This window comes from Diadema setosum, chromosome 11, assembly GCF_964275005.1.
Source record: "Diadema setosum chromosome 11, eeDiaSeto1, whole genome shotgun sequence".
In the NCBI taxonomy this organism is placed as follows: Eukaryota; Metazoa; Echinodermata; class Echinoidea; order Diadematoida; family Diadematidae; genus Diadema; species Diadema setosum.
Window position 1 is genome coordinate 1,951,419 of NC_092695.1, and position 13,900 is coordinate 1,965,318.

Below are 13,900 nucleotides of genomic sequence, written 5' to 3' on the forward strand. Positions count from 1 at the left end.
GCAGCTTTGACTATATCATCAAACGCTCTCCTTAACCTGACTCATTTGGCTGCAAAACACATTCCATGTTTCCATGGCAACAGAATTGATCCATGCTATTAAGGAGTCGCAAAGAGGTAAAAAAGAGACGAAGGAAAAGGAGAAGATTGCATGCAAGACAGTTGACGGAGAAATAAATCACAGATTACCCACAGTATGCTCCTGGCATTTTTTCGCTCATGGCTGATTGCTTTTACGTTGTTAAGCTGAATAGCGACACACACGTGGCGTCCATAATGCGAGCGCGGCATTCAGCTTGGCGGGCCTCATGGCGAACATCGCGCCGCGTGAATGGCATTGTGTGGCTGTGAATGTTATCGGTTTCGCCACCAGGCAAACTTCAATGCCACGCTTTTTTGTCAAATCGATAATGTTCTCAGGATGCAATGCTGTGGAGCTTCGGGGATATTAATAAAGAATGGAGATTGTCCCGATGGAGAAAGAGAGAAGGAAAAGTGGAAGGATGAGGAAAGTGAAAGAGAGAGAGAAAGAGAGAGTAGGAGATAAATAGATATTGTTGCAAATATAAAGAAGAACTTACTGTTTCCACATTATCTACTTGTTACGAGCTCAGTCTTTATGGAAAGGAATTTGCCATGACTGACACTTTTACTCTATTGTATTTTTAAGAGCTTTGTAATTCTGTGCTGCAGTATTCATTGTGAAGCGCCTTGAATTCCACAAGACAGCGGGGAGATGCCCCCCCCCCCCATCTTACACTGCCATTATGATTATGTCAGCTGAGGAGAACATGAATTGCATTTACTTTGTATGGTGCTATCGCTTGTCTGTTCTGCACTCGTCGTATGTGTGCCAAAGAAGTGTGGCAAAATGGATACCATTCAATGGATAGAAGATATTTTTGTCATGTTTGTGTTTGCAATGTATGTATGCTGTTGTTAATATCATTATAATTGTTTACATGCATTGATTATTTAAAGGGAGGTTCATAAAAAACATTCTGTCACTATTAACCTCAATTCAAAATTTGATGATTGTTAAAATCAAATATTGAATTAATTCCAATCCTGTGGAAGCATTTCCTGTATCGCTCTAGAATAAAAAAGGAACTTCCTTGCATTTTCACACAAGCAAATTGTAATGGGTGAGCCACAGTTGAACAAAACTAAAAACTTTTGTTTGCAAAGCTACTAAAGACCAGTGTGATAATGAAGGAGGATAGTGTAAAAAGAGATTATTGATACCTGTGTTCTCAAATTATATGAATTTTCCTTCTATCTTAATGTTGTCATGCATGACCTATTAATCTTTCTTATTGTCTTTGTCCTTCCCGACCTTTGACCCCAGACGGACATTGTCCTATATCTACTGCGGAGTGAGCCAGGGGAGCTGACCAGTGCAGATGGCCTGGCCGGAGCAGTGCACAGCGTCCCCGGGACAGGAATCACTGGGTGAGAGTTGGTAGAGTAGAGGCAGGCTGTCCTGGCCCTGCTGATGTGGTGTAACAGACACCTACATGATTGTTCTTCAATCCAGGAAATGGGGTTAAGATAATGATAATGATAGCAATAATAACTGCACTAATGATTGTAATAATTATAGTGATAATGATGATTATAGGGATACTACTACTACTACTACTACTACTACTACTACTACTACTACTACTACTACTACTAGTAATTACATTCATATTGTGCTTTATACAGGTGCTTCTAAGCGCACAAACAACAATTATGACGATGATTGGAATAACATTGATAATAATAATGATAATGATACGAATAGCAAAACTTTGAAACATTAATGATTATGATGATAAATAAGACAATGATGATGATAATAATTGTAAAAATAATGCTAGTAATGATATTGAAAAACATATTAAAATGGTGATAATAGGAAAAATAAAAAGTTCCCACAGGAGGAAGATAATATTGTCCTACAGACCAAGGATTTGCTCTTCGGTGATCTTAACTCTTTATGTGCCACGTTCGCACGTCCGACTCGGTCAACGGCGTGCCAACTTCGCATATTCCGCTCAAACCCACAAACCAGTCCTAGCCGATCGATAAATCGCCAAATGCTGCAGTACAATAGAAGCTTTTCTCGCACTTCCGTTCGTCTCACATATTAGCTTGCATTGTATATAGAGATTGACTATCAGGTGGTGTTCCCTATAATTGGATTTGCCTGTATATTCTAAGTTTCTGTCATTGTTACGTGTGCAAAAGTCCTGCCTTTACAGTCATGTAGCTACTGGTCATTTGAAAGAAAAAAACAATCAGCGATTTGTCATACAATTTACATCAAAGCAAAGCTTTGCATTTTCTCTACAACTTTGCTCACTGCATGTCCAACTTAACAGAAATCCATACAGATTACATAGATTGCAAAACAGAATGTTTTCTCAAAGCATGACTAGGTTGTTGTCTCAGAATAATGTGGCACACAGGGGGTTTATGTCGTGGCACATAAAGAGTTAATACTGATTACCATTAACTACCCACATGTCACTACCATTACACACTTAATATCTCATGATGACCATTACAGGTCAAACAACATGGCCAGGTAATATGAAACGAAGCAAACAACTCAAAACACTCTTGGCAGATATCAAACTCGAGGAAAATCTTCGAAGCAGTCCTTGTGCACCACAGTTGTCATGTAATACACTATTATGTGTGATATGATGATCTGCCTTTAAAGTCATCTCCCAACGAAGCCCACTCCGTTAAATGTCAATGGATTGGCAGTGATTAGTACTTGCCAGAATTACTTGAAATATGAATGACCATCAATGCTACCATTAGGCTCAATGTCAAATTCATATCAATAGATTTCAGTCATTACAGAATTGTCATACTATTCATACCTGTGTCAAGTATCTATCTATCTGTCTACCTTTTTATCTATCTATCTATCTATCTATTTATCTATCTATCTATCTATCTATCTATCTATCTATCTATCTATCTATCTACAACTGTACCTGTCTATCTATCTGTCTATCTATCTATCTGTCTATCTATCTATCTATCTATCCATCTATCTATCTATCTGTCTATCTATCTGTCTATCTATCTATCTATCTATCTATCTATCTATCTATCTATCTACCTGTCTATCTATCTATCTATCTATCTACCTTTCTATCTATGTATCTATCTTTATATCTATCTGTCAATCTATCTATCTTTCTATCTATTTATCTGTCTATTATCTATTATTTATCTATATTTAACTGTCTGTTTGTCTGTCTATCTATTCACCTACTTAGTATTTCTCTCTCTTTATATGTCTGTTCTATTGTATGTTTTGATTCACATGCATGATGAAGTTGTATTTGATGGGGCTATATTTCTTCTGCCATTTCATTTTTCAATGTTCTGTATGAACTGGTAAGACAGAATATAGATATACCTTTTAAGCACTACATATACCATCACATGATGACATCTAGTAGACTGAAACATGTAGCTCAGCTGAGGGCTAGATATCAAGGAGTCCAAGGAGAAATAGAGAGAGACAGAGAGAAATAAAATGAGGGAGATCAAAATACAACTATTATTGACATAATTATGTTACGTGTATTTCAATCACCTTATGATGGTAAAAACGACAGCAGATATGGAAACGAAATCATAGCTTAGGAGTGAGAGATGAAGAGAGAGAGAGGGAGAGATTGAGTTGTTGATTGCTCACCGACTCCATGTTTTTTTTTTCTCTCACTTCATTTTTGTGATAGATTATTCGCTATTTCACATCTTTATTAGTTCACTCTCTCATCTCCATCATCTTCCAACTTTCTCCTCCCCCTCTCCTTCCTCTTTTTTGGTTCATCTTTTTCCTCCTCGCACCGACTTCTAAACCCTTTACCTGATTCTCACTCTATTCTTCCTTGCAACTGTCCCTGTCTCCTATTCTCCCCTCTCCATTAGTGCAACCTCAACTTCAGCTCCTCGCTGCCCTTCGACTGTCGCTCTTAGCCTTCCTCTACTCTTCCTATGTCACTTCCCTTAGACTCCACTCTCCTCTTTCTAGGCTCTTCTTTCACCAAACAACAGTCCTCTCAAGGACTACATACCATGGTGTTACCATAAACCTCTCTTTCTCATTCCCATCACCACACAAACTTTAAAGCAACTCATGATTATTGGTCATATTTGCAAATGAAGAAGAATAGCTCTGGGCAAATGTCACATCTGCAGTATGTCCGACATGTCGAAATATGAATATTCATTGTCACTCTGCTTAACCCCTTAAAAATCACTCCGGAGTGTACTGGGGCAGGTGTCTGTGTGGAATATGTGTGTTACAGCAATAAGAGCTCATCTTCAATGAGTTCAGTGTTTAAAGGGATAGTATTGGTTGAGGTGAGGAGTCAGCATAAAACTTTTTGCGAGATATTTAGAAACCACTTTATGAAATGTCAAAGAGCATACCATTTTAAGAGGAATTCAAACTTTATTTGATGAAAGTCAGTTTGGAAATGGCTGAGATATCCGAAAACCAGAGTGAAACAAAGCAATCTCACCTTTTATTAGGATCATCATCATCATCATCATCATCATCATCATCATCATCATCATCATCATCATCATCATCATCATCATCAAAATACGTTGGAAACCTGAAGCCCCTTCTCAACCGAAACTGTACCATTCCCTTTAATGTTAAATCTCTCCTTTATATCTCACCAGGTCCTGTCTGGAGCGAAGGAGAGGGGACGTTGTGCAGTCGATATCAGAGGATGACCCCATCTGTGGCCTTCTAGAGGGCGAGACGCTCCCCCTCAGGGACAACAGGAGAGGTAGGATGGTGCCCTCGTACTTCAAAACAAGGACAACTCATCTCCACGGGGGGTGTGTTCACTCCTCACCTTGACCTTAAAGGCCCAGTAGCATGGGGATCCATGGAGAGGGAAAGCTGGCTCAGTTTGGATATTATATATATTGGAGAAGCGAGAATCTCAAGAACAAAATGTGCATAGCTTTAATACTGATCTATGTGTAAGTACTCACACAGCCGAAAAAACTTAACTGGAATCGACCGTTGCTATGAGCGTATGCTTTGATGCAAATTTTTTGCTGGATGGTGCTATTCGTTGTTTTCGAATGTACCCTTGTGGGCAGCGAATGAATTTGGCCAGCCATGAATCCCAACACTAACGGGTCTTTAACCATTGATGATGCCAAATATTTCCTGTCTCATTTGATATTAAATATTAAATGAGACAAATTTTGAAGAAATCTATAAGTAGTCATTTTCCTGCTCTCTGTCTCTCAACTCCACTCCACAAACTTCTCCCTCCAGTTCTGTCCATCCTTCCACTGTCATCTAGCTTTCAAGACTTTCAGCTTCTGCTAGCTACAAGTAGTGGCAGTCTTAAGATTATTGTGGTGCAATCAGGAAGAAGATTTCTCTATGCTCCTATTGTACAAGAAGGGCAACAAACACTAAAATATTACTGTTTATGTATTACAAACTGCTCTACTAATCTTAGCAGAAGATCCCCTTTCCTCCTGTAAGTAATTCTCAACCCTCACTGTAGTGCTGACAAAGTCTTTTGCTCCTGGGAGGACCAAGGGCTTTGCTAGCATCAACAAGGGGGAATGGGCCATAAACTCTTTAGACTTCTCTATAAGAAGCAGCCCAGGTTTTTGACAAAATGGGCAGAGCCGGGAGGCCTTGAGCAATGTTGGGTCGCAATGGTTCATGAATGGCTTTATCACAGCTCACATGATACATTGACACTGATCAGATCATAGCAGTCATGTGACATTAACCCACCAATAGGAGGTAGTTTATCCCAAGGTAACTGAAGTCTGGAGCAGTAGAAAGTGGCAAAAAGACTCTTCAAAAGCTCTTTTTTCCCCCTCCAGAATGCATGTATGCTTTGACTGTGAATTCATGACCCCAGCTTATTTTTATTTTAAAGTTAAACATAATTTTGACAAAACTGTAAACATAAAAAGAATTTTTGAAGGAGTTACATCAACTTTCATCTTGCATGAGATAATATCAGACCCCCCCCCCCCCCTCCATCCCCCATACTCTTAAGTCGTTCCGATAGTCTTGTGGTATGCAATGTCACAAAATGTAGAAAATGCTTTTGAGGAAATGGCAGATTCCCTTGCTCCTGGCCAAAAACGGAGACAAGAAATAATCCGAATCACAAAAAAAAGTTTTTGCTCCATTTTCAACAATGCCTCCAGCAGAGCAGCCATCATAGATGGAAAGTGAAAGCATTCCGATGACAGAGAGATTTGGCTGTGGTCGCTGAAAGAAATTGAGGGGAAAGACTCACCACAGTGTTAATATGGAGCATTAAAACAATATCTGAGTGAAATGGAGTGATATTCATGCATCTAAAAATTTCCAATTATGCTGTCTGACTCCCATTCTCTTCTCATGTTTTGTTTGTTTGTTTGTTTGTTTGTTCTTTATCATTGTTAATTCAAGCCTTCACCAGAATCATGTTGGGTGCCAGAACCAATTATCTTTCACATCTATAAAGTTGAGAATCTTCCTACCATGTTTTAAGCCTTGCTCTGTTTCGTTCACTGATAGGCATGCATACTGGAGTGCTTTCTTTTCTGATTGGCATGGAAGTCCAGAGACTAATGGTCAATGAATAGAGATTAGCCAATCCCCTCTAATCCCATCTAATCCCTGTTGTGTTGCCATGGCTTTCCTGTTGGACTGAGGCACATTGCTACACCTGAGTTTGCTTGCTAACTTTACAACTAGGTCAAGCTTGGAGGGATCACTATCAAATGTTGATGAGAAAACTCGCCAAGTGAAGCTAAATGCCTGGGCACATGAAGCGCGTTGCCTAATTAGTTTTTAGCTGTATGAGAGGATGGCCTTGATGTCTGTAGAGTGAACGGCCTTGTGGTTTTATCTGGCAATACAGCACAAGAAACAATACACATGTGCCTGTTCAGTCAACTTGATATCAGCGTATACGTGTAATGCATGTGTCATTGACTTCGTGGTGAATATCATTCTCTTTGCCCCTTAGAAGGATGGTAAAATGGGTAGCTGTCTGCTAAGTGTTTCTGGCTCCTAGAGGAAAGCAGATTCTGCATCCAAAAATCTCGTTTCATCTCGGCTTGTAAAAAACAAAAGAAGGGAGAAAATATGTGCATGGCCAAGAAGGGGGAAATGTTTGCATTAGGAGACAAATACAGAGGAATTCGCGAACTAAGATCCGACGGCATCCTTGCGATAGTGCTAGCCGAGTGAATCTGGGGGAGAGAAAAAAAAAAAAGCCGCTGCAGATTATTGGGGAAGAGCATTCGCTCATCCCTGAATGGCTCTTGTCTCCGTGGCGATCTCGCAGTCATCCATAATTCATGGTACGTGGGCTGGATTGACAGGAAATGTTCGTGGATGCCCTGGTAATGCCGGGGTTTTACAGTCGACTCGCGGCTCTGATCGGCCTTTCAGAATGATTTTCTACTGATGCGGAGAGGCTGGCATTGAATCCAAAGTGGGGGAAAAGTATGGACTATTCCTTTGATGCCATCATACTGCATTAGACTTAAAGGGGAATGTTCGCATGATGGCTGCCCGATGAATGGTTTAAGGACACACACAGAGAAGATAAGGGAAGCAGTACGATAAAACAAATCTATATGCCTATTTCTGCATTACGTAGGATACATGTAAATACCTTGTGTGTGGGTGCACTTGTGTGTGTGTGTGTGTGTGTGTGTGTATGTGATCACCTCACATATCCCCTGTTGGTTTGTATATATACATTCAAAAATGTAAAAGTCGCTCTTTTGCAAAAAAAAAAAAAGAAGAAAAGATAGCAACCATAACCAGCAAAGCCCTATTTCTTCCCTTCAAATTTCCATTCAAAACAGGAAAGTTTGTGACTATTTTCTTGCATTTATTTTTGACATTTGTATAATGTATGGATAAATATGAAGCAACTTCCAGTGGTAAAGCAATTAGAGAAATGCTTGAATTTGTTCATCCAATGTAGTTGTGCCTTTAATAAATCTTCACTTTTTCATTCCATTTGTTATAACATGTAGAGTCTTATTTTGTTGACATAGAATCATTAAATTTGTCTACATTGTAACTACTCTAGCTACCTTAGTGTACCTGGCATATGATACCTTGTGTAGATCAGACTCCACCCCCCCCCCAAAAAAAAAAAAGAGAAAAAAGAAAAATCATCAGTCTAACTGCTTTAATATCACTGAGATGAATTTCATTCTGCAAGATCAATCATGAATCTGAACTGCTGCGTCAACTGCTGGTCTGACTCAAGGAACTAACCCAGCAAATAATGGAATTTGAAGAGTGCTTAGCTTTTTGCGAGATACTAAGAAACCACTTTATGAAAAGAGAAAGAGCATACAAATCTAGAAGAATTTAAAGTTTATTTGATGAAAATCGGTTTTGAAATGGCTGAGATATCCAAAAAACAAAGTAAAGGGATTCTAAGTGAAGGTGGGTGTCACCTTTTATAAGGGTCACTTTGTTCTGGATATCTCAGCCAACTCAAAATCAATTTCCATCAAATAAACTCTGAATTCCTCTCAGAATCATGTGCTCTTTCACTTTTCATATTTATGAGGTTTCTCACTATCACTAAAAGTCATCATTAAAAAAATGTTGCGAACCTTAAGCTCCTTCTCAACCGAAACTTTACCATCCCTTTAACATCACAGCTGAGAATGCTAGCACGCCAGGAGGACTGCTCTCATTTGGTAATGGTCAACGGTCAGCTCGATTATTTCACTGTATAATGGCCAGTGGTCAGTTCGTGTGTAGTCACGTACCTACCTTGACCTTTTCCGTCATCGCAACAAGATCTCCAGAGATGATTTTTCATGATCTGTCTGGTTAAACCATTCTCTGCTGGATTCTGACATCTGTGTCGCCGTTATATGGGATCCACCAGATTTTCGGAAGCAATGGGTTTAAACAAGACTGATGAAGACAGAGAAAATTGGATTGTAGTGTGAGGGTAGATGAACCATACAGATAGAGAAGTCTTGAAGATTATCCTGAAAAAAGCTGAACTTATGTGAGAAGATTAAGTGGCGTCTTTGAGATTCACAAGAGGGGAAGGGAATCTCCCTCGCACGGATTTCAGGGAAATCCCCCGTAACTCTCCTGACCACCCTTCTGTTTCAGTGGTTTTTATTATCAGTGGCTGGTTGAAAGTTTGTATCATTTTAGAATATACAGGCGACGTTTGGTGATGCCCCCATCTTGTTGTCATGGAAACTAGACAGTGTCTCCTACAGGCTGGTTTTGTGAGATGTATGTATCTATTATCAAACTAGCAGCATAGTTTTATACCTTTTTTTAAAAAAATCTGTCTCGATATGGAAATTGGGTCAGTCATGTGTAAGTTCTTTGGAGACTTTAAGTCAGAATGTTGGTGTGAGTTAAACAACTGGATTAGAGGGCATTTAGTCATGGAGTGGAGTTCTCATTTGAACGTGCAGATGCATCTTCACTCAATTTCATTTTATTTATTATTTATTAATTTTTTTTTTCCCTCTGCCCATTGAACTGTGTGACAATTTTGCTGCAGCAATTACCTTATTATCATTAAATTACCAAATCTGAATACCACTGGGTATTTCATATCGAATGAAAGATTTAATAGATGGAATGATTAAATCTAATAAGCTTGTATAGTTCATGATTACAAAGTGACATCACAATGTGACTTTGAGAGCGATATAGGAACTTTGCTCATTTAATCTGTCTTTCCTGTATTAGAGTAGGTTTTACAATACTCATGTAGCAATTAAGATGCTTGTGAAAATTCAGCCGCAAGAAAAAAAAAAAAAGATTGTCAGTAAACAAGAAGGCTCAAGTGAAGGAGTCTGTTGCACCTTATTAAATACACACATAAGCAACCACGCACACACAAATAAATGAATAGCAAAATTTGTAAAAGATACACACCATGGCACAGGAATATGGTTTCTGGGACTAGGTGGGTTTAAATCTAATGCAATTATTTTGTTTGATGGCTTCTCTGATTCATTCTCTAACCTGTGAGCACAGAATGATAGATGGATAAATAGATGCACTGAGAAATTTATGTTTTCAAATTACACTTTGTCCACTTAGCATGTACCATGATACCAATACCACTGAACTCACACAATGTACTGATATGGCAAAATTAATATAAAGGATTTTACCATACAGACACTAAAGGGACTGTACAGTACTGGTTGAGGTGGGGATTCATGTATTTTTTATGATATTTTTTGGTGAGATAATGAGAAATCTTGTGTAAAATATGAAGGAACATGTAATTTCAAGAAGGATTCAACGTTTGTTTGATGAAAATTGGCCTTGAAATGGCTGAGATATCCAAAAAAGCGATCCTAATAAAATTGACAGGCCACAACTTTTATTAGGATCTCTTTGTCTTACCCTTGTTTTTAGATATCTCAGTCATTTCAAAACTGATTTTCATCAAATAAACTTTTGATTCCCCTTAGAATTGTATGCTCTTTAACATTTCATAGAGTGGTTTCTAAATATCTTGCAAAACCTTACAAGCTGAATCCTCACCTCAACCAGTACTGTACAGTCCTTTTAACTCTGCTCAACACCACTTTCTCCACCTGGAATGCCAAGAAATTGTATTTTTCATAACAGTGTTGATGACAGGAATACCCAGCGTAGACACAAAAGTTGTTGAAACTTCAATGAGGGTCTTATGCAGACTCTTCCTGCTCAGATATTATGTAATCATTCTGGAAATTGCCACAGGAGGGTTTTTTTTTTTTCTGTATGACTAGCTGACAGAAACCTTGTGTGTCATACAATATTCATAAACTCTATTTGGCAGACAGTGCTATAGCATAAAGGTAATGCCTAAAAGCAAACTACAAGCACTCTGATACAGTGCAATGTGTTTTGGACGACGTTCACAGAAAACAAGGTGAAAGATCGTTATACAGCTCCGGATATCATCGTTTTAAAAACCTTCCGTCAAGAATGCCATTTCTACTTTATGCAGTCCTGCCCACTGTGGATGTCAAATCACGTTTGTTCTGCTCCCTGGAAACGTTCAGATAACTGCATTAGGGGCTTCTCTGAGGGTAGGGGTACATCTAATTCTGCATCCGTAAATGGTTTTGGCCTTGTGCTAGGTCTCAACACCCACTGCTGAGCTTCAAATTGCTGTAACATGATCTGATAAGAAATGTCACTTATTGTGATCCAACCTTAATACAGTCTCAAGCTTTAAAAGGCATGAAATAGAACAATGCTCAGGGTTTTTTTTTTTTCCTTTTTTTTTTTTTTGAAGAGAGAGAGAGAGAAAGTGTTAGAAATGTCCTTGCAATTTTCATCTGTAGAGAGAGTTGTTTTCCGAGACGACTTGCCACTGGCGATTTTTGATGGAGTATGAATAGAATATGGAATCTTATTTGTGTATGTGGGGATAAGAGTCAGAAAAGGGCTGAACAGAGAGTCCATGAAATATGGAAAGAGGATGTAATGTTATAAGTATGTTATTTAATGTTATATTTTCGTCTTGGCAGGAAATGTTAGAAAAAATTGCAAACCTAACATGAAATCTACATCTTTTTCCTCTTGTTAGGTGATCCGAGTATCCTCTCGGATCACCTTCTGTTTTTGTACGGATTCTTTCTTCTTCTTTTTCTTATTTCTCCCCAAAAGTTGTGCATCGATTAGCTCAGAAAGTCCTCATCCTATCAATTTCAAACTTATACCATATATGTATCGTCTCCCAAAGACGGCAATCGAACTAAAATCAAAGTGATCAGTCGACCGTGACGTCACTATGACGTCATTATATGAAAACACATTCTCAATCATATCTCATTAATGGAATGGAATTTTTCAATGAAATTTACGTCACATATATTTCAAGTCAAGCGCATTCTACTCACATTCTCAAAATTTATCTATACCCTAAAACGTGCGCGTACGCGCGCGTTGAAATATTTGTATGCTCAAATCGAGCTCAAAATTTTTTTGCACACGTTTCAGACCATTTAAAGCATTTTTTGAAAAATTGAAAAAATTTTACGGACGCGTACGCACGCGCGCATATACGCACGCACAGCTCATATGCAATAGAAATTTCCCATTTTTTCACACTTATCGCCTGCCTGAAATGTCAGGGAATATGTCTACCAAGTTTCAAGTCAATCTGACTCAATATGACGTCATACGGGCCCGTCAAAGTTGAAATTCCGCGCGCGCGTCAATGGCGATATACAGTGCAACAATGCCAAAAAACCGCCAATTTTAAATCCAATTTTACTCGTCAGGATGGACGGTGACCCCCCATTTTCTTTACATATTCTGAAAGCTGATGAGCTGTACATGTCATTTCATGGGTTGGCGATGCTGGTAAAATGATTAAAAGATATCAAATTTCTTAATAAAATAAAAAGAGTAAATTTTCAAAATGACGTCATCAAATTACAAGTTCACTCGAGCGTATCTCACTTATCCTTTGCCCATTTTCATTCAGATTTCAGTATCTTGTAGCTTACTAAATGCTCTTTCATTAATATGTAACAACATTTTGATTAGATGACAGCATCACCTCGTAATATTGGATTGAAAGTAATCTTGTCAAATTTGACCAGTTTACGTGTTATCTTAATGAGAGTGCAGTTTTTCTGGAAATGAAAATTGACATGACTATCTTTTTCGAGCATTAGCTCACTTATGCTGTGGTGAATTTCTCTAAGATTTTAATATGTTGTAGCTGAGACTTTGAGCTATCGTAAGTGTGCCCTTCATTTTTTCATACGGTATCTGGATCACGTCCAAAAACTTGGTTGAAATCAAAGCCTATCTTCGATGTATTTTCATATTTCTTTCTTTTTCCAACTTTCTGTGCAATAACTCAAGAAAAACATACTCTATCACCACCATATTTTGCACATGTTTAGTTCATGTCACGTACATTATTTCATAAAATAAAAACTACTTCATCAGACGCCATCTTGGGTATGTAAATTAGGGTCAAAGGTCATAAATGTTTCATCCTGTATCTTGGTGAATACATGTTCTATCTTCCCCATATTTTGCACAAGTAAAGACCGTGTTACAAGGATCATTTCACAAAATAACCACTTTTTGCTCAGATCCTATCTTGTCTGTGCAGATCGGGGTCAAAGGTCATATGTACTTCTTTCTTTATCTTCGTTATGACGTGTTATCTCTATGGGAAGGAATTTTTCTAGATGTGAAAATTGACATGATTGTCTTTATCGAGCACTAGCTCACTTACCCTTCGGTGAATTTCTCCCAGATTTTAATATGTTGTAGTTGAGACTTTGCGCTATCGTACGTGTTCCCTTTGTTTTTCATATGGTGTCGGGATCACGTCCAAAAACGTGGTTGAAATTAATGGTTATCTTCCATGTATTTTCATATTTCTTTCTTTTTCCAATTTTCTTTGCAATAACTCAAGAAAAATAGCCCCTATCAACCAAATATTTTGCACATGTTTGGTTAATGTTACGTACATTATTTCATGAAATAACAACTACTTGATCAGACACCATCTTGGGTATGTAAATTAGGGTCAAAGGTCATAAATGTTTCATCCTGTATCTTGGTGAATACATGTTCTATCTTCCCCATATTTTGCACAAGTAAAGACCGTGTTACAAGGATCATTTCACAAAATAACCACTTTTTGCTCAGATCCTATCTTGTCTGTGCAGATCGGGGTCAAAGGTCATATGTACTTCTTTCTTTATCTTCGTTATGACGTGTTATCTCTATGGGAAGGAATTTTTCTAGATGTGAAAATTGACATGATTTTCTTTATCGAGCACTAGCTCACTTACCCTTCGGTGAATTTCTCCCAGATTTTAATATGTTGTAGTTGAGACTTTGCGCTATC

The 13,900-nt window shown here is 38.2% G+C and overlaps 1 protein-coding gene across 1 annotated transcript in view; it reads left to right on the top strand.

The window, feature by feature from the left end:
- LOC140235257 (cGMP-dependent 3',5'-cyclic phosphodiesterase-like) overlaps positions 1 to 13,900 on the top strand; it is a 254,211-nt gene that overhangs the window by 44,858 nt on the left and 195,453 nt on the right. Inside the window, 2 exon segments of the mRNA XM_072315290.1 lie at positions 1,348 to 1,451; positions 4,707 to 4,816. Coding sequence (XP_072171391.1) covers positions 1,348 to 1,451; positions 4,707 to 4,816 — 214 coding nt within the window.